This window comes from Podarcis gaigeae, assembly GCF_964106915.1.
Source record: "Podarcis gaigeae genome assembly, chromosome: 6".
Classification (NCBI taxonomy): domain Eukaryota; kingdom Metazoa; phylum Chordata; class Lepidosauria; order Squamata; family Lacertidae; genus Podarcis; species Podarcis gaigeae.
The window spans coordinates 91,343,869-91,365,933 of record NC_139682.1 but is presented as its reverse complement, the minus strand read 5'-3'; the positions used below and the strand labels follow the sequence as shown (position 1 = coordinate 91,365,933).

At 43.3% G+C, this 22,065-nt stretch overlaps 1 protein-coding gene across 1 annotated transcript in view; it reads left to right on the top strand.

Annotated features, from left to right (window-relative positions):
* Nucleotides 1-22,065, top strand: part of CACNA1E (calcium voltage-gated channel subunit alpha1 E) — a 360,381-nt gene that overhangs the window by 293,714 nt on the left and 44,602 nt on the right. The window contains exons 32-41 of the mRNA XM_083745793.1: nucleotides 142-343; nucleotides 869-1,033; nucleotides 4,161-4,271; nucleotides 5,875-5,958; nucleotides 6,383-6,508; nucleotides 7,553-7,618; nucleotides 9,032-9,123; nucleotides 12,403-12,568; nucleotides 13,993-14,120; nucleotides 18,844-18,940. Of these exons, the coding sequence (XP_083601919.1) occupies nucleotides 142-343; nucleotides 869-1,033; nucleotides 4,161-4,271; nucleotides 5,875-5,958; nucleotides 6,383-6,508; nucleotides 7,553-7,618; nucleotides 9,032-9,123; nucleotides 12,403-12,568; nucleotides 13,993-14,120; nucleotides 18,844-18,940 (1,237 nt within the window). The remainder of the gene's footprint in view (nucleotides 1-141; nucleotides 344-868; nucleotides 1,034-4,160; nucleotides 4,272-5,874; nucleotides 5,959-6,382; nucleotides 6,509-7,552; nucleotides 7,619-9,031; nucleotides 9,124-12,402; nucleotides 12,569-13,992; nucleotides 14,121-18,843; nucleotides 18,941-22,065) is intronic.

The following is a 22,065-nucleotide window of genomic DNA, read 5'->3' as shown; positions in this document are numbered from 1 at the left end:
CTGGATGCAGGGAGTTGGAATAGATGACCCTTGTGTTCTCTTCCAGTTTTATGATTCCATGTGATGCTTTGTGCTTTCTCTTTCTTTCTTTCTTTCTTTCTTTCTTTCTTTCTTTCTTTCTTTCTTTCCCTGTGTTCCCAGGGTTCTGCAGCATTCGGTGGATGTGACTGAGGAGGACCGCGGCCCCAGCCGCAGCAACCGCATGGAGATGTCCATTTTCTATGTGGTGTATTTTGTGGTCTTCCCTTTTTTCTTTGTGAACATCTTTGTGGCTCTCATCATCATCACTTTCCAGGAGCAAGGAGACAAAATGATGGAGGAGTGCAGCCTCGAGAAGAACGAGGTAACGCTGCAGCGCAAATGGGGCAGGCTTGTGGTGAGAGAGGGGTGGCATTGTTATTTATTGCTTGGGAAGCTAGGCAGATACTTCCAAAGCATTTTGAAGATCTGGATTCACACTATTCCAGTGCTGGCTAGAAGCATCTCATGATTACAGTGGTACCTCTGGTTGCGAACGGGATCCGTTCTGGAGGCCCGTTCGCAACATGAATAGAACGCAACCCGCAGTGGCGAGTCTGCACACATGCTGGTTGCGATTCGCTGCTTCTGTGCATGCACGTGACTTCATTTTGCGCATCTGCGCATGCGCGAGCAGCGAAACCTGGAATTAACCCTTTCCGGTACTTCCGGGTTGCTGTGGGACGCAACCTGAAAAAACGTATCGTGAAGCAAACTTAACATGAAGTATGACTGTATAAGTCGGGAAGGGGGTACTTTTGTGAGTTCGCAACAATACAATAATTAGCAATGGGGGCAATAATTTGGATGCCAACTGACAGTCTTCTTCTTCTTCTTCTTCTTCTTCCAGAGAGCATGCATTGACTTTGCCATCAGTGCCAAACCCCTCACCCGCTACATGCCGCAAAACCGGCACACCTTTCAGTACCGGGTCTGGCACTTTGTGGTCTCCCCATCGTTTGAGTACACCATTATGGCGATGATAGCACTGAACACTGTGGTTCTAATGATGAAGGTGAGGAGAAACTGGGGCGACATTGACCGGCTTCCTGGCAACTACAGTGATCTGGCACAACCGGAAAGTTAACGTTTGAGCATGGTTGCCACCTGGGAGGTGCCTTCTCTTCCCTCCTGATTCAGCTCCTTGGCTATAAAACAAAGCAATTAAGAATTGTGAATGATGGGAAGCATCTGAGCAGCATGTCACACAGATGGAGAACCTGGTGCCCTCCAGATGTCATTAGACTACATCTCCCATCAGTCCTGACCGTTAGACGTAGAGCTTGGGGATGATGGTAATGGGAGTCTAGTAACACCTTGAGAGTCAGAGGTTCCCCACCCCTGGATTAATTTGATTGTTCGCATCTCTCTGTGGTCTTGGGCAAAGGTTCTTTCCCAGCCCTGCTCCCTGGGAGTGCCAGGGATGGAAGATGGACCTTCTGCATGCAATTTTAATATCAAGAATTGTCTCCTTATTGATCTTATGTAAGTTACTCTGGGAGCCTTTGCTGGCTGAAGAGTGGGTTAAAAATGCATTAAATGAAAAAGAAGCATATGCTCTACCTCCAAGCAATGGTTTTTCCACATTTGGGGATGCAACTAAGGATCACTTTTATCCTATACAGTCATACCTTGGATCTCAAACGCCTTGCGTCCCAAACAAATTGGCTCCTGAATGACCCAGAAGTGAGTGTTCGGTTTTCGAACGTTCTTTTGGAACCCGAACGTCCAACATGGGTTTCTGATTGGCTGCAGGAGCTTCCTACAGCCAATCAGAAGCTGTGCTTTGGTTTCTGAATGTTTTGGAAGTCAAACGGCCTTCCGGAACGGATTCCGTTCGACTTCCAAGGTACGACTGTATTTTGGATGGACGTCTCAAGTCATTTAAGCATACATACGTTAACTTAAATATTTAGCGTGTAAATGTGACCAGCGCTTATTCTCAAGCATGGATCCTATGCACATGTATACAGGAAGCCATCACTTCCTATTTGTCCTTGTCAAGTGTGCAGTTTTTGTCGAACCTGAGCTTGCTGCCATGCAACGTGTGAAGCGTCCACCTACAGCTTTCGCTGTTCGCTAATCTGTTTAACAATAACATCATAAGACCACACTTGATGTGTGTTTCAATTGTGCTTTCAAGTGTTTTCATAACTTCCCCTCATATGCGCATATATATATGTGTGTGCAAGCATACACACACACCCCATCAATTATATTCTCATAGGTTGTGTAGCAACTGCCTTTCTTCTGTGCTACTGGCACCCTGCTGCAATTAATTCCACGGGCCTTTATCACTTTGTAATCAGATTGGATGTCCCAAGCAGCTTCACAGTGAATAAAAAGCCACAGAGAATGCCAAACTGAGTAAAAATGTGTTGATGGATCTCAACCATAACTCTTGGTAAAGGTAAAGGGGACCCCTGACCATTAGGTCCAGTCATGACTGACTCTGGGGTTGCGGTGCTCATCTCGCTATACTGGCCGAAGGAGTACTGGCCGAAGGAGCTGACGTTTGTCCGCAGACAGTTTTTCCGGGTCATGTAGCCTGCATGACTAAGCCACTTCTGGCGAACCAGAGCAGTTTACCTTCCTGCCAGAGTGGTACCTATTTATCTACTTGCACTGGCCTGCTTTCAAATTGCTAGGTTGGCAGGAGCAGGGACCAAGCAACGGGAGCTCACCCCGTCACGGGGATTCAAACCGCCAACCTTCTGATCGGCAAGTCCTAGTCTCTGTGGTTTAACCCACTGCGCCACCCGCATCCCATAACTCTTACTACCAGCTGCCAAATCAGTGAATTCCAGGACAACGAACAGGAACAGAACTTTCTGACGAGTAACTTGATTTTTAGTTAGCTTTATTATATACAGCAGAGTAAAGCACACCTTTGTACAAGTTACTATATACACAGACGAGATTCAAACTCCTACTCCAAACTCAACACTCCAACAACAAAACTGCTGTGTCATACTGCTTATATGGAAGAACTTGGCCAATCACCACCTGTTGCTAGGCTTCCCTGTCTCCAAGCAGACTTCTCATGTAATCTGTTTAACTTGGCTTGTTGCGTGGCGAGAACCCTCCCCCATGAGAAATGAAGACACTGGACACAGAATTTAAGTTTAATGGGCGTAAAAAGGCCACAACTTTATTGATTACAGAATAGGAAGGTATTGGCCTTAGGCATTGGCTCCTATCGACTACCCGGCATATGTACCGGGAAGGGTTGCCCACAAGCCGTGGGAGTCCTGTTGAAGTACGCCAACTAGGATCCCACGGGTGTCACCGCTCTGGGGCGTGCCGGAGGCCCTTACCTCACCAGGTTTCGGACAAGGCAACGCCCCCCGGAGTCCTCTACCGGACTACCCATTCATTTTGGGAGGTGATGGCGCTCCTCCCCCTTACTCCATTTGCATAAAAATAGACCCCTGCCAATGCCTAACCGCCAAATACCGAAAAGTTGTGACGGATTGCTACGAGGTAGGCGAAAAAACCAAAAGGCTCAAACTGCGCCAACTTGGAAAAATTCCTACCAGGCCCCTTGCGGCGACCAACCGAAGTCCATAGCAAGGTCATAGCTAGCTAAAACTAAAGGGAGGGAGGGATGGGAAACCTCACAGCTGAGTGGGAGCAAAGAGGGCGGTCCCCGGGCGGGCCCGGCCTTAAATAGGCCTGGCCATGCCTACCCTGTCCGCCGATTGGCGGGCCTGGTTGTCGCCCGCCCGGGAATTCCCTTACCACGCGGGAGCAAGGGCAGCTCCCGCGTGAGTCATGTGGGAGGGATTTTCCGCCCGCAACCCCCTCTCCTTCGCAAGGTCGGAAATGGCTTTGCCAACCCACCAATGGTTCACTCCAAAAACTGCTCATGCTCAATGTCTCAACAAGATGTTCAAACAAACCAGTTCTGTAGAAGCTGGGCATTGTTATTCCAAATCAAAGAACTGTATGTGCGGATGTTTCGCTTGATTTCTCCAAGATGTGTGGAGTTTTGTTTTTCTTTAGTTGCTAACTGAATTTTGCATCCAAATTACGCATGCGAAAATATAACCCTTGCAGGAAACCTCTTGAGTGGTTGTTTTAATACAAGTGGGACCCAGGATATGATGACTCTTCTTTTCCTTCTCTCTCTCTCTTGGCAGTACTATTCTGCTCCCTACACCTACGAACTAGCTCTGAAGTACCTGAACATTGCTTTTACCATGGTTTTCTCACTGGAATGTGTCCTGAAAATTATAGCTTTTGGCTTTCTGGTGAGTAACAGAGTTTGTAGGGGGTGGGAGAATTAGCTTTTTGGTGATGGGCAGCCTCAGTTGCATCAAATAAAAATGCCCTGTACTGCTGGATCATATCAATTGTTTTTATCGAGTTAGTTAAGTATGCCCAAGTTCCCAGAAGTTTGAAGGAAAGCTATGACAGATGTGGCTCTCGTTTCGCTCCTTGGGTATCTTATGAACTAGATGCCAGATTCTGAAGGGTTATATTTCACGAGGCTCCTGGAGAGCAAGTTATGCTTATGATCCATTGTACAATATATTTGACATGTGTTTAGTTACTGGAATCTGTTAATGAGAACGTATGTGGTTTGACAGTGTTGAACTGGGATCTGTAGGACTTCAATAAAACTCCCAGCTTTGTTTTAACACAGGCTTCGTCAATCTCGACCCTCCAGATGTTTTTGGCCTACAACTCCCATGATCCCTAGCTAGCAGGACCAGTGGTCAGGGATGATGGGAATTGTAGCCTCAAAACATCTGGAGAGCCGAGGTTGAGGAAGCCTATTTTAAGAGATTCCTTTAATCTCTTGTCTATTTCTTCTGTATTTCTCTCTCTTTTTTTCCTGCTTTTCTTTTTCTCTCTTTTTTTCCTGTGTTCTCAGTGTATGTAGATCAATGTTTTAGTTTTGAGACCCCCCCCCCAAAAAAAGATATTTGATATTAAGCTTTGCATTTCTCTTTATAAATCCTAATAATCCCCCCAAATTAAATTCCATATGTTGCCATATATACACACACACACACATTTTTATTGATTTTTTTAACATATCATTTCCAACAATCATTTAACATAAATTCTTACCTTACACAATACTTTAGACTTCCATCAACAACCTCTGAAGATTTTCCATTCTTTAGCACTTATTCTGCATTTCTTAATTTCTCTATTACTTTTAATTATCATTAAGTAATAATTCTCTTAATAATCTTCCTTGCAATATTTCACACAATCCTCCTTACAGAACTTCTTGCAGTCCTACTAGCGTAATCTGTTTATTACAATTGCTTTTTAGATAGTTCAAATATTTACTCCAGTCTTCTAAGAATCTCTGGTCCCGCAGGTTTGGAATTCTTCCTGTTAATTTGTCTTATTCTGCATAGTCCATTAATGTCATTTGCCACTCTTCTTTCGTCGGTAATTCTTCTTGTTTCCATTTCTCTGACAACCTTATGTTGCTTTGGCAAAAATGGGTGGCATATCCATTCTGATCCTTAGTTTTGGGGTGAATGTTGTGCTATGCCCCTCTTTGATGTGGTTCCACAAAATAGAACAGGAGGTGCCTGTTCCTTGAAGGCAGCCACCAAATAGAATGAGGGCAAATCTGCCAAGAATGTGAATTCCATCGATAAATATAAACCAGTTATACTGAATGTACCTCATACAAATGTACACTGTCCCTTGTTCATGGGATTGGTTTCAGCCTGTCTTCATATAGGGTGAGTCTTTTACAAGTGGTCCCATGGAACATGTTTACTCTATATCCATAGGGCCTTTTTTAAAGGACTCACCCTATATTTGCTGTTATTTGGATGTTCACACCACGGTTTATTCTTCCCCCTCCCCCCGATCTTCCCTCAGAATTATTTCCGCGACACCTGGAACATCTTTGATTTCATCACCGTGATTGGCAGCATTACAGAAATTATCTTGACGGACAGCAAGGTGAAATTCTCCTCCATTCTATTGCTCCTCCTTTGAGGGGAAGTTTTTAATGACTGGTGTTTTAATGTATTTTTAATCTTTTGTTGGAAGCCGCCCAGAGTGGCTGAGGAAACCCAGCCAGATTGGTGGGGTATAAATAATAATGTTGTGTTGTTGTTGTTGTTGTTGGAATTCAGGGCACAGATATAGGTGTGTTGCTTTTTCAGTGGCGTAGCGTGTGGGGTGCAGGGGGGGCCGGCCGCACCGGGCGCAACATCTGGGGGTTAGGGTTAGGGGGTGCAAATCCATGGGTTAGGGGGCGCAAATTACTTGCCTTGCCCCAGGTGCTGACAACCCACGCTACGTCACTGTGCTTTTTGGCTTGCTTTTGTTTAAAATATTTGATCTCTCTCCATCTCTCTTTCTCTCTGTGTCTATTTGAAAGTTGGTCAATACCAGCAGCTTCAACATGAGCTTTCTGAAGTTGTTCCGGGCTGCCCGTCTCATCAAATTGCTTCGCCAAGGTTACACCATCCGCATTCTGCTGTGGACTTTCGTGCAGTCCTTCAAGGTAAAAAATGGCTGACCGCTCGTCTCCTTCCCAAGATTTGCGAATTAAAAACTCAGACTTGACATACACCTTCTCAGGGCACCTTTTGCACAAAAGGTGGTCCATGCTGCAAACCAGAGAATCCGTCATCTGCTAAGGGCATGTTTTGGGAGGAGACGAGCTGTTCCTGTGCAATGCCAGATTTATGTATAAGCTAAACAAGCTATAGCTTAGGGCCCCACTCTCTTGGGCCCCCCAAAAAAATTAAAGGGGAAAAAAAACTGGATGTACATTTCCAAAATATAAGATAACAACAAATAAAATAAAACCTACATGCAGCAACAGTGTTTTGTGTTGTGTAGGCTCCTGTGATGTAACTAATGGGCCTCGCCTGCTCCCTAAAATATCACTGGTTTACTCATTTCTATGTATAGGGTGCTGACATTCTGCATGTGCAAATGGCTTTAGATACCTATTAGGTCCATAAATTGCCATATAGCATATATTCAACACAAAAAACAGCTGGACATATAAAGGGCCCCATTACCTTCAGGAGCTTAGGGCCTCGTCAAACCTAAGCGTGGCTTCTGATTGGCTGCAGGAAGCTCCTGTAGCCAATCGGAAGTCGCGGAAGCCCCATCGGACGTTCAGCTTCCAAAAATAGTTGGCAAACTGGAACACTCAGTTCCAGATTTGTGGCGTTCAGGAGCCAAAACGTTCAAAAACTAAACTGTTCAAAAACCAAGGTACGACTGTATATGCCACCTTGAGTTCTTTGGAGGAAAGTTGGGATATAAATGCAATAAATCAAAATAACAATAAAAGCAACCATTTTGCTGTAGCTCCAAGTAACTCAGAAACTGAGCTAACTCACCAGATTTCAAAGGGAAAACAAAATGCTTGCCTTTTTGTTTGTTTGAGCTTATTATTTGAATGATTTTTTTAAAAAAAATTGCCAGTGTTAAACAACTTGGGCACCTCAATGTAAAGGCAAAAATACAAGATATTTTAAATAAATGCTGTGAATTTAATACAACAAAACCTTTCATTGTGTGCATCTTTCAGGCCCTCCCCTACGTCTGTCTCCTGATTGCAATGCTCTTCTTCATTTATGCCATCATTGGGATGCAGGTAAGGCACCACCTGAAAGACCTAAGGACTCTGTGTCTGGCAGGTAAAGGAGCTAGAGGCTGTTTGTGAGGTTTGAGGACAGAACATATTGATCATGAATAATAACAATAATAGTTACCATTAGGTGCTCAATTGATGATGATGATATAGTGGTACCTCTGGTTATGTACTTAATTCATTCCAGAGGTCCGTTCTTAACCTGAAACTGTTCTTAACCTGAGGTACCACTTTAGCTAATGGGGCCTCCCGCTGCTGCCGTGCCACTGTCACACAATTTCTGTTCTAATCCTGAAGTAAAGTTCTTAACCCAAGGTACTACTTCCAGGTTAGCAGAGTCTGTAACCCGAAGTGATTGTAACCTGAAGTGTTTGTAACCCGAGGTACCACTGTAATAGTAGTAGTAGTAGTAATAATAATAATAATAATAATAATAATAATAATAATAATAATACTTTATTATTTATACCCCACCCATCTGGCTGGGTTTCCCCAGCCACTCTAGGCGGCTTCCAATAAAACACTAAAATACAATAACCTGTTAAGCATTAATAGTTTCCCTAAACAGGGCTGCCTTCAGATGTCTCCTAAAAGTCAGATAGTTGCTTATTTCCTTCACATCTGATGGGAGGGCGTTCCACAGGACGGGCGCCACTACCGAGAAGGCCCTCTGCCTGGTTCCCATCAGATGTCAAGGAAATAAACAACTATCTGACTTTTAGAAGACATCTGAAGGCAGCCCTGTTTAGGAAAGTTTTTAATGTTTGATGTTTTATTGTGTTTTTAATATTCTGTTGGGAGCTACCCAGAGTGGCTGGGGAAAACCAGACAGATGGGCGGGGTATAAATAATAATAATAATAATAATAATAATAATAATAATAATAATTATACCTGCAGAGCAGTTTCATTTGTCGTCTGACCCTGAGTTGTTCAATCTGGTATTCAGCCATGCAGACTAAATGAGACTTTTGTGCCCTTTAAAAACAAAAAAGGAGTATAGAATTTACTCTACTTTTCACGTGAAGGACTGCTTGCCAATTAGCATGATCTGGAGCAAACCCAGCCTTGAGGCAGACCTTGGAGCGGCAAACAGTTTGCGAGAGGATTTTCTTTCCATGGAATTAATGCATATTTCCGTTGCCCCATGCTTGCTCCAGGTCAAAGAGACTTTGCAGGTTTCTGGCACCCTACGAAAACCTGTTAACCAGAAACAAAAGTGCCATAAGTGAACACACTGTTAGCAGTGATGACATTTTCAATTATCTCCCTTGCCCTAGTGCCATGGGACTTTGGAGGAAGTGAAATAAAGAGGTAGTCAGGACTTTGTACACTTTGTATTAACCCAACTAGGAGATTGCAGTATTTGTCATTGTCAAATCTTCTCCATTGGGTTTTCATTTCTCTGTGCCTTCAGGTTTTTGGGAATATCAAACTGGATGAAGAAAGCCACATTAATCGTCACAACAATTTCCGCAGCTTTCTGGGCTCACTGATGCTGCTTTTCAGGTAAACGGACTTTTAAAACTCATCCAAGGGTTCATTCCAATGTTTTAGGTTAAAATGTGACATTGCCTTTACCGGTATGATTTCAAAAAGGTTTTGGAAGCTGTTCCAGCAAATGACTACCCGCCTACTTGCTGCCAAGCCGAAGGATGGCATCAGTAAAGTTCCCCTTTGGGCAGCTTACCATTTTGGACTCACAGCTGTCCATGGAGGCGCAGGTTAATTCTTTGTCCAGGGCGGCTGTCTACCAGCTCCATCTGGTATGTAGGCTGGGACCCTCCCTGCCCGCAGACTGTCTTGCCAGAGTGGTGCATGCTCTGGTTATCTCCCGCTTGGACAACAGCTATGCACTCTATGTGGGGCTACCTTTGAAGGTGACCTGGAAACTGCAATTAATCCAGAATGCGGCAGCTAGACTGGTGACTGGGAGTGGCCCCCACATAACACCAGTCTTGAAAGACCTACATTGGCTCCCAGTACGTTTCTGAGCACAATTCAAAGTGTTGGTGCTGACCTTTAAAGCCCTAAACGACCTCAGCCCAGTATACCTGAAGGAGCGTCTCCACCCCCATCGTTCATCCCGGACACTGAGATCTAGCGCCGAGGGCCTTCTGGCGGTTCCCTCATTGCGAGAAGTAAGGTTACAGGGAACCAAGCAGAGGGCCTTCTTGGTAGTGGCGCCTGCCCTGTGGAACACCCTCCCAGCAGATGTGAAGGAAATAAGCAGCTATCTTCTCTTTAAAAGACATCTGAAGGGAAGTTTTTAATATTTAATGCTGTATTGTTTTTAACACTTGATTGGAAGCCGCCCAGAGTGGCTGGGTTAGCTCAGCCAGATGGGTGGGGTATAAATAATAAATTATTATTATTATTATTATTATTATTATTATTATTATTATTATTATTATTATTATATTACCTAGAAAGGACAGTTTGACCCCAAAGGGCTTTGTGGACAACATGTTTGGTTTGTTCTAGCTGAACTAACAGGCAGGATTTACAAGAATTTGGATCTCCTAATGAGTTTGCAGCTGTAGTCACTTCCTAACTTTTTACTCCAGTTAACGCGGGTGGCGATGGGGTCTAAACCCCTGAGCCTCTTGGGCTTGCGAATCAGAAGGTTGGTGGTTCGAATCCCCATGGCGGAGTGAGCTCCCGTTGCTCTGTCCCAGCTCCTGTTAACCTAGCAGTTCAAAAGCACGCCAGTGCAAGTAGATAAATAGGTATCACTGCGGTGGGAAGGTAAACTGCGTTTCCATGTGCTCTGGCTTCCGTCACGGTGTTCCTTTGCGCCAGAAGTGCTTTAGTCTTGCTGGCCACACGACCCAGAAAGCTGTCTGTGGACCAATACCGTCTCCCTCGGCCTGAAAGCGAGATGAGCGCCATAACCCCATAGTCGCCTTTGCCTGGACTTAACCGTCCAGGAGTCCTTTACCATTTTTTTTATCTTAATGCCAATACATGGTAAAACCATTCATTGCCAAAGTTGCAGACAAAGCTATCCTGCTAGAATGACCACAATTACATATAATTATCATCCTATGCACAACCCCCCGCTTGGATCTAATTATCCATTATGTTAAGTGTCCTCCCTCTCTTCTTTCTAATGGAATGTAAACAAATCAATAAGTTAATAATGACATAATGACATCCTATGCTCAGTTTTACGTCGGCTATTTTGAAATGGCATTTACACCAGCTTTGGAAGGCATCCTGATAATTGATGAGCACACACACACACACACACACACACACCTGGGGGTCCTAGGTCAGCATAAAAGACTTCCAAATAACTCGCCAGCTTCACTGGATGTGGAATCAATGTGGGATCTTCGTAAACTATCTGAATAAAGTAGTTTAATTTGTCCAGCAGTATGGACTGTGCTTGTGTGGGTTAATTGTTGTTTTCCTTCCTTTCGCTACCACTTACGCCCCTATTTGTGTGACACTACATGGTGTGCAGGGTGGATCAAAACAAATTATTTTTTAAAAATGGATTTTTTAAATTTAAATCGGATTTTTAAAATAAAATGCTTTTGGAGGAAAGATCTTTCTAAAGATAGTTTTCTGTTTAAATTGCATTATAGTCCAAAGGCTATTCATCAGGAAATAAGGATTTGTTTTAAGTTTTTCATGTGTGCTAAAACTCAGTCTAAGTTTTTTAAAAAAATTGTTTAACCTCATCAGTTAACAAACATGGATACATATGCTATAATGTTATTGTTTCAGTTAAATAAATTGTTTAAATTGTTACTAGTGATTATTTTTTCTCCTTCCAATAAAGTACAGGAAAAAGGTTCTCCAAATATAAACAGTTAACTTATGGAACCTCATAATAATTTCATAATTATCTGTTTGTGTGTTCCTAATAGAAAAACCAAATCAGTAATTTTTGATATAACTGTAGAAACTACCCTGAAAATTTATCAGTCCAAAAATGAAACCTTCATCTGATTGTAAATATTAAGATTATACCAGCAAGAATGAGTCTTTCTGTAAAAAAATTTTTTAAAAAAATTAAATCAAGTCTTACTGACTAGTGATTTAAATTGTGATTTAAATTGATTTGATTTAAATCAAATCCACTCTGATGGTGCATGAACTAGGACCACTGCCTTTTTGGGACAGCAGATCCTATTCCCCCCACCCCACCCGCCATACATAGACCCCCCAAACTACCGTATTTTTTGCTCCATAAGACACACTTTTTTCCTCCTAAAAAGTAAGGGGAAGTGTCTGTGTGTCTTATGGAGCAAATGTGTGGTCGATCGCCGACTCCCTTTCCGGCCCTGCCCCCTTGCCCAGGCCTCCATTGTTGAATATTCTGCAGATGGGGGCTGTTTGTTTCCCCAGTAACATGTGACTGGCTGATTAGATTATCTGTCTGGAAACTGTAGAAACGGCTCCCTTTCCTTTCCTAAAGAAGCTGCAGAATTTATGAAGAGAACAGGATTTTTTCCCTTTGCAAAGTAAGCTCAACAACTTTGAGCTGATGCTCAAAAAATGGGGCTTTTCTCCTTTCCAAAAGAAGCTGCACAACTTTGAGCTTATCCCCCCAAAAAACGGGGCTTTCCCCCTTTCCTCCTCTAAAAACTAGTGCAACTTATGGTCAGGTGCGTCTTGTGGAGCGAAAAATACGGTACTGCTGGAATCAAACCACAGTCTGCCACGATGTGGCTATGCCTTCCTCTGAAGCAGCAGAGGTTGGCTGATGCAAATTAATTGCGAGGGATTTGGTGAATGAAGCAGTAAACTTGGAAGATGTGTTTGTTCTGCATGCAGGAGCGCCACAGGGGAGGCGTGGCAGGAGATCATGCTTTCATGCCTGGAAGGGAAAGGATGTGAGTCGGACACCACAGCAACATCTGGGCAGAACGAGAACGAGCGATGTGGCACAAATCTGGCATACGTATACTTTGTCTCCTTTATCTTCTTCTGCTCCTTTTTGGTGAGTCCCACTTCCCTTCCCCTTTGCGCCTAATGGAATCCGGAAGGATCCTCCACATGGAACAGAGAGAGAGGATTTCGCTGTCGTTGTGCCACATGCAGAAACCTGCTTGGCAGTATTTTTTTCTATTTTTCTCCATCTATTTATATCTGCTCCCTTCTGTCTCCGCTTACCCCTGTCCTCTTTCTCTTGTTGTTGGATGGATGTCAGTTTTGGTTTCTCTCAGTTTCTCATCTTTCCACACTTAAAACTCGGATTGCAGTATTTCCACATTGGTTTGCGTGTTTTTTCTTAAGGGTCTTGTGAAAATAGATCGGGATCCTAGTTCACATTTCTCCCAACAGACACATGTTTGTTTGCAATTTTGCCTGATGCACACAGGTTTTTTGCAAGAGATTTCCCCTCATAATACCTTTCACTATTATTTGGAATTTAAGCACATGTTTCCCCAATGTGTGCTTTGGTTGCATTACAAAATGAATTATGAAATATGAATTTCAAAGGATGGCCACATATTGTCCTGAATGGGGTAACTGTGCCCCTGAAGGACCAGGTGCGCAGCCTGGGAGTAATTTTGGACTTACAGCTGTCCATGGAGGCACAGGTCAAATCTGTATCCAGGGCAGCTGTGTACCAGCTCCATCTGGTACGTAGGCTGACACCCTATCTGCCTGCAGACTGTCTCCCCAGAGTGGTACATGCTCTGGTTATCTCCCGCTTGGACTACTGCAATGCGCTCTACGTGGGGCTACCTTTGAAGGTGACCCGGAAACTACAACTAATCCAGAATGCGGCAGCTAGACTGGTGACTGGGAGCTGCCGCTGAGACCATATAACACCGGTCTTGAAAGACCTACATTGGCTCCCGGTACGTTTCCGAGCACAATTCAAAGTGTTGGTGCTGACCTTTAAAGCCCTAAACGGCCTCGGTCCAGTATATCTGAAGTAGCGTCTCCTCCCCCATCGTTCTGCCCGGACACTGAGGTCCAGCTCCGAGGGCCTTCTGGCGGTTCCCTCACTGTGAGAGGCCAAGTTGCAGGGAACCAGGCAGAGGGCCTTCTCGGTAGTGGCGCCCGCTCTGTGGAACGCCCTCCCATCAGATGTCAAAGCGATAAACATCTACCTGACATTCAGAAGACATCTGAAGGCAGCCCTGTTCAGGGAAGTTTTTAATATGTGACATTTCAGTGTATCTTTTATCTTTGTTGGAAGCCGCCCAGAGAGGCTGGGGGAAACACAACCAGATGGGCGGGGTACAAATAATAAATTATTATTATTATTATTATTATTATTATTATTATTATTATTATTATTATTATTTAGGGACTTATAAATTTGGTAGGTTTGCATTGAAATGTGAACTGTGCCAGTTTCTCTCCAGACTTTCCTTGTTACACGTTTATCTTGTTTCCTCCCTACTTAAGATGCTGAATCTCTTTGTGGCCGTCATCATGGACAATTTTGAATACCTGACTCGAGATTCCTCCATCTTGGGACCGCATCACCTTGACGAATTTGTCCGGATTTGGGCAGAGTACGACAGAGCTGCGTGGTATGTAGGCACCCCCTGTTTTTAAGCCCTCTCCAAAATCTGTTTAGAAATGATGCCCAAGACAAACAGGACAGAAGGGAATTAACCCTTCGTACTCCAAATGTGCCTATGAGAAGCCCCCTAGAAGTTGCATTGGAAGATGTTTTGCTTACCCAAACAATGCAGAGTTTGAGCTGGTCTGAATTAAGGGTTAAAGCTCTGGTTTTATTTATTAATATTTTCTAAGGTCAGGGTTTTCTGCATTTTTATAGTAATGGTTTTGTGAGCTGCCTCTGGGAATCCTGTGAAAAAAGAGCAGTTCCCCATTTCATGAAGCAATTGGGTCTGCCAGAGATGCACCCATGTTTCTTGCGGCAAACATGCCTGATGTGAATGGCAAACAAATATCCTATACTAAGCGCACTGAGGATGAGCCGTGGTCTGATCAGAGCTCTGGTGTGTGCAAGATCGTTTGTAAAAAATTTTTGCTTTTATTGTGGCATCTTTGGGGGTCTGCAGCATGGAGGTTGCAAACAACTCCTTGCACACACTTCCACATCTAAGTGGCCACCCTCTGGCTGGTGGTCTTCACTACTCCCCCCACCACCCCCAAAAAAGTTTCAGGAATGCTTCAGAAAATATTGTTTTCTAGAATGTCTCCCATGGGCATTTCAACATACTTGCCTGATCCCAGTGTCCCAGTACAATAGTGCTTAGCCTGAACTGGCGTTGACATTTGTTAGCCACCACAAGTAAGCTTTTGCATACCCATGCAGCTCATTTACCATACCAACTGCTTCTCTTGCAATTGGATCCCTGTGTGACCCAGGGCTTTTCGTATTACTCCAGTGGCAGAGAAAGGAGCCATATTGTAGCACCACCTAAGCATGGCGTTGACATTTGTTAGCCACCACAAGTAAGCTTTTGAGACCTCAGATTTCCCGCCAGAGAACGTGAAAGCCTTTTTATGTTGACCTTTCTCCAAGAACTGGCTTGGACCACCCTGAGATCCCAGTCCTTTTAAAATCGGTGTGAATGTTCACAAATCTAGAAAAGCGATGGGTCCTCTCTGGAGCTCTTGCAATTCTGGAATCTCCCTAATTGCCATGAATCTGCCTTTGCCTACCAGAAACCTAGTTTTATTGTTTGACCTGAATTCAGCTAGTTTGCTGTGATCCTGATATTATTAGTTTATGGTGCGTGACCTTCTGATTTTTTTCGGCCATAGTTCTTTCTTCCTTTGCAATGGTGTAAAGCAGTGGTGTCCAATCTTTTTTCAAAGAGGGCTAGAATGGATGAAGTGAAGGACCGCGAGGATTGAAGTTGTTGAGGGTGGGGGGTTTTTTTAGGATTTTACCCCAGGAAATGAACTGCCACTGACCGGTGGGCCAGATTATGCCCCTGAAACGAATTTTGGATATGCCTGATGTCAAGTCTTGAATGTAACACAGAATATGGGGTGTAAAGAGCAGTTGATATTGATTATCACCTTTGAAATCAGAGCTGAAACACTCAGTCAGGAAATATTCTCAACACTGTAGTTCTCATTAGGCTATTCCACTTTGCCATACAGAATGGGGGTTGCATCTTTTAAATGTCCCCATATATAAAAGATTTATGCACATAGATATCTAGAATATCATGAACTATTGCCTTAATATGCTACATTTATGTAGCTATATTATTATTATGGAGGATCATTCAAACATATGGTCCCTTACCATTAGCCTTAAGTGGTAAATACCAGCAAAACCCATCACACACAATGAAGGATGCTTGAGCCCACCTTTAAAAGTAAACTGACCCAATTTACATTTCCTGAACTAATTCATGAATTGGAATGCAGCTATCCTTTGGTTTTTGCACTTCTCCAAATATTTAGTCTCAAAAAAGTGCCAAAATTTGTATTTTAGGCTCAAGTGGATATAAAAATGTGCATTTTGAATTAAGATGTGTACAAAAAATGCATGTCTTAAAACTTTGCTTACTTGTGGTTGTGTTTTATTTTTTTAAAGCAGAATATCTCAGTAATGGGAAGCACTTTGCATAGGCAATTAGGACAAGCATATTTTTAGACCGGTCTAAAAATGTTTTTAAATAAGTAAGTAAACAAATATTGTGGCATTGGGTACTCATTGGCAAGAGCCTACTTATCAAATAGCACAGCCATGGGGAACCTCCAAGTCCATATGCCTAAATCAGATGTGGCAAGGCTCCTAGGCCACACCCACCTGTCCCACACATGACATCATATGTGATGTCATAGATGACATCATAGTAGCTGATTGGTAGCAGCTGCAGACCCAACTGGGAATGCCTGCACTCAATTCAATGGCTGCAATGGGCACCAACTGCAACCCCCACTTTGGGCAGGGATCTGCTCTGCTTGAGAGCACCAGTCTCAGAAGGGCTTTCCTGGGGGAGTTCAGGACCCAGCCCTTATTCTATTTCCCACCCCTGAAATAGCTTGTGAAAAGTTAGGAATAAACATATTTGTATTTAAGGTCCCATAGGCAAGCATATCTACTCTTCAGAGCTCTGTATCTGCTTTTAGTACATCCATAGCTGTCGACCTTCCCTTTTTTTGTGGGAAATTCCCTTATTTCAGCGCCGTTTCCCGCTGCTTCCCGTTTCTATCCCAGATTGTTAGATATCCTGTAGACTGTCTCCGGGACAGGTGAGGCTGCTGATCCCTTATTTTCAAATCTGAAAGTTGACAGCTATGGTAGCGTCAGACTTTTCTTTTCATGGCGCAAGCTCATTTTGAGCAGGAATGACAAATTTTCTTGGACAATTAATGAGTTGATAGGATTAGTTAGGGTTTGGACAAAAAGGGAAATAATAATTGTCTTTTTCTTGAGGGAGGGGTAATCGGGGTGTAAATTAAGGTTACCAGACATCCCTATTTCCCGGGGACAGTCCCCAGATTTACAAATCAGTCCCCATACAAAATCCATTGAAGTTGAAAAGTGTCCCCGAAGTCACTGAAAAAAATCTGGTAACCTTAGTGTAAATATAAAAATTGGTTTACCTTTTCTTACCTTGCCCCCTCAGACTCTGAATTTCCTGCTGCTATTCCCCTAGCAGTCTTGCACTTTGCTCAGACTCTCTTTTTGAAAGTTGGCATTGCTGTGAGAAGTCAGGATTATTGGATTTCTGCTTTCATAATTGGCATGCATTTGCTTAATCGGTCTATTTAAAAAACAACGTGATGATTGCGTTTCTGAATTAAAGTGGTAATTTTAAGTAACAACAAACAGGGGTGAGGAGCCTGCGGCCAAATTTCCATCCTCCCTGACCATTGTCTACGTTGGCAGGGGTTGATAGGAGTTGAGACCACAGGTTCTGCACCTCGCAAGCCACGATAGGCCAATTCTGCAACCCGTGACTGGAAATTTGGTTCTATCTGGGGTGATACAATTGCCTTTGGGCTGTAACATGTCCCATGACCATGTCCCCACATACACAAAATGTACGTCTGCATACAAAACTAGCATATCAGCGAGAAGGGCTCTGTAACCTAGTTTTCTTCCTGATATTCTGGCTTTCTGTCCGGTCAGATACAGATATATTTGTATGGGCAGTTTTTTACGTGAGAATCAGGGCACAGATTTATCACCTCAGTGAGAAACAGGCCAAAGTGGGGAAACAGGATTAAATAGGAGCTCCACTGTGAACTTCTTCACACCTCTCCTATAGTTTTCCACAGCGAAGCAAATGGGTCATTTGCCAGATAGGAAAACTGTCGAAGGAATGGGAAGAGAATGAGAAGATTAAAGTCAGATTTCACTGTGAAAAGTGGAAAGGGTGGGGATCGCCTCCTCGCACATCTCAAAAAAGCTTTTTCTTGTGCCTGTGATTTGGCCTGCAGTGGCCTCACCCCCACCATTAAATAGATTTCCACGTTCTGATAACTTTTGATCTGTGGCTCCTTGTCAGGAATTACGGGGCGCCATTAGATTGTTCTGTTACTGTACAATACTGTCTAGCTGCGTTGGACTGCAGGCTTGGATTCAGTCTCACATTTCTCACGGTGCAACTCTGAGCAACCTGTTTACATTTCCTCACAAAACTTTCCGCTTTCAGATACAGTGGTACCTCGCAAATGCATGCCTCGTAAGACGAAAAACTTGCAAGACGAAAGAGTTTTTCGTTTTTTGAGTTGCTTCGCAAGACGAATTTCCCTATGGGCTTGCTTCGCAAGACGAAAACGTCTTGCGAGTTTGTTTCCTTTTTCTTAAAACCGTTAATACCCAGGGAATCCGTGCTTCGCAAGACGAAAAAACTCGTAGAACGAAAAAACTCGCAGAACGAATTTATTTCGTCTTGCGAGGTACCACTGTAATGGGAACGAAACCGATTTAGCACCTCCAGAAAGGTGTTTTTTAAATAATAATAAAGTGTGTTGACTTTATTTAAATAACCAGCTTTGCAAAACTCTTCCGGCTGATCCAGAATGTATGTGGGCTAAGATCTGCTGCATCTTTTCTCAGCCTCAGTTTGAGACAACTTTGACCCTTTCGTACTCACGTTGTTGACAAATGGGATGGGATCCAACACTGTAGAACCAACCTTCCCAGTCAGAGCAGTAGCTATCTTTTCCACAGGCCGCTCATAGCTTTTTCCTAGCTGGAGACAGAAGGGGAAAGTTGCACATCTCTGGTGCCATCAGTTAGTTTTGCACTTGTATCCTCTTCCCCATTTCCTGAGCAGCCCTATTAACGCACCTGTGCTTCCTTTCCAGTGGCAGGATCCTGTATAAGGATATGTACACATTAGTACGGGTGATCTCGCCTCCTCTGGGCCTGGGAGAGAACTGCCCCTACAGGGTGGCGTACAAGGTTTGCCTCCCAATCCCCAGCCACAACCCGGCAATGGGAACATCCTGTTAAACCCCTCCTTCCCGACCCTCTGCTCTGCCACCACTGCTCCTCATCAGGCATTGCTTTAACCTGAGTTTAAAGAGATCCACGCCCTTTCAGAACCAGCAGCTGTTGGGGCCAGGAAGGGATGGGGGGGGGGAGAAGGCTTTGGTTTGTCTGCCTAAGCTGCAAATTCATTCTGGTCCTCTAAAGGTTTTCCTTCCTTCCTTTTCTTTTGTGGGTTGTGTCTCCTGCGCACGGATAATACACCCGCGAAGCACGACCTTTGCCTCTCGTATCAGAGCCCTCTCTGACGGCACATCTTTTATCTTCCGAGTGGGCATTGCTATTGCTCTTTAACCAGTGCGGCTACAAAAAAATGCAGAAGAAAATGCAAGACAAGGGGTTGAGGGACAAAAAGCAAAGCAAGGAGGACATGGGGAGAAAGATGTCGTCACCAGAGACTCGGTTGTGAAGGTGTTACAGTTTTAAGCACAGGAGCTCTGGTTATTGAATCTTGCACTGTTTCTGACCCTCCAGAGTAATGCCATTGGGGTTCACGATGTATCTCCTAAGAGTGCTATTCAGTTTGCCAGACTCAACATCCTGATTTATGCCCAGCTCTCGGTGACATCTGCTGTACCTGAGGGATCAAACAGCTGACTACTCCTCAGCCAAAATGTTTTAAAACCCCACTCAACAAAGAAAACCAGCATGTCAGATGATAGAAGGCTAATCTAGAAGAACCCTTGCCCCCAATATCTAATTTTCTGTGTGGAAGGAATATTTTTTTTGTATGAAAGAACATTCTATCTCCCATGCAGTCTGAAGTGATGCAGACTGCCATTTTAGTAAGACCTAGGCCCTAATGAATGTTTATCTGAAAGTATTGCCCATTGTGGCTATCTCTATTTTCCCTACACACACACACACACACACACACACACACGTCAAATTCTTATTTTTTTGGCCTGTCAGATTGTTTGAAAGCATTTAGACTGTTCTTATATTTTTGCAAATTACAAACTTATATTTCTTGAGAGCTTCGGCTGCTTATTCTTTGCAAGTCATTGGCAGTAAACAATGGTTTCAACCTTCATTATGCCAAGAAAAAAACCACTCAGTTTAGATGAGGACCAGGATTAAAGTTTGTTCCATCCCTTGTAGTTGAGTAAACTTCAAAATAAATAAATAAAAATGCAGTCTAAGCTGTCATCTCCATAAGAGAAGCTGCAAAAGAACCTCAGATTCGTGTGTTATTCCTTTGCCAGTTCCAAAACTCATTCTTGAAACCCACTCGCAATGATTTCTATTGTGATTTAACAAATGACAGCCAAGATGGATTAACCTTACAGAATAATTAACTCTGTAAGTTTAGCAAGTGTTCAGCCTCCACATAAATACGTCACTGATTATTTTCCTGGTGACATTATGTGTAATATACTCTTATTACACATGTGCTAGAGTGAATAATTTTGTCTAAAATAAGACATAAGGTGTAGTGTATAAGCAAAAGCAACAACTTTTGGCACTGGTATCGATGGCAAATGGTTACCAAATTTTGTCTGGTATAAACAGCTGTCTGTAATACTGTTGCGCAGTGTAAATGGAGCCCCTTCGCAGCCCTGAAAAATAAACAAACCAGTCATTCTTTGTTTCCTTTTGCTTTTAAGTCCTCCTCACCATTGCATTCTGGGGCTAAAGACGTCTAAGAAACAGCATCTTTCGTTCACTTGACACATCACACAGTAATGTTGAGGTTGTTTAGGAAGCCCTTGTCCAAGACATATTTCATTCTTTCCTTGGTCTGAAATCTGCCGCAGGTACAGTACAATCGTTCCATCATGTTCAAAACAAATAGGCTTCTACTTCAGTGTGTCCCTTTTAATAAAGAGCTGTTTCAAGAGACATGATTATGAGAAACCTTGCCTTTGAGAAAGTACAGGAATTGCCGCTCATGGGGCAATGTGCTTCACAAATCACAACAATGCATCTTTGCAATACGTTAATGTTTGGAATCGTCCTTCATGGTTCTTGCACTGCTTCCCTCGGCGAGGCAAGAACATGTGGTACCAGCCCACGTTTTCTTTTTGCACCAGATTCCTGGGTCTTAAAACGCATCTTTCATAGCTAAATCAAATCTTTTGTTGCCTTTCTGTACTCATGCAGTTCAGTTTCAGAAAGCATTAGAACTTTCTGCATTCCATGGTTGACACTCACAACCCATAGTGAGTTTACGGAGCTGCCTTTTGATCATGAAGAGATAATAGAAATCATGTAGGTTTTCTCCCAACTTGGCAACAACAGCAAGAACAATCGGCTACAGTCATCAAAAGATCATTGGGCAAGTTGACAGTTACATGTGTAGCATTTACTGTGCACAGGACCAAGGCTTGGCCAGATTTTCACTGGCATTTGGCTTTTTTACCATTTTGGAAGAAAAAGGCTTTTATCCAAATACTTGCCATTTTTCTATAGTCATGAAAATCCAACTTTACTTGTTCCCCAGTCGATTGCCATCTCAGTCCCCACAATGTCCTGTCCTTCTGTTTCTCACAAGATTTTACTGCAAGGTCTCAGAGCTATGATTTAGTTCATTGCTCACCACAAAATTATATATAATTCCCAGTTTGAAATGTTTCGCTCAGAGCTACAGACCTAATATCTGGGGGAGGGAGAAGTAAATCAGACTTGAAAGTATCTGTCTTACTTTGAAACTAGCAGTTTTTAGGGAAGAAGAGCATTTCAAGGCCTGTCCTTGGATAAAAACAGCAACAAGCGAAGCCCCACTTGAATGTAGAAATTCCCGTAAAAACTGTTTTCATGATGCACAAGCCACCAGAAGGACTGCCTAGACATGTTAAATAAAGGGCCCATGTTTAAAATGGGGGAGGTGGACATTATGAGGAACCTGAGACAACAGCATACAAATGATCAGGTACAAGACAAACAAAAAACAAGAAAACAAGAAATTAAGAGACTTGAGAGTCCCATGGACTGCAAGAAGATCAAACCTATTCATTCTGAAGGAAATCAGCCCTGAGTGCTCACTGGAAGGACAGATCGTGAAGCTGAGGCTCCAATACTTTGGCCACCTCATGAGA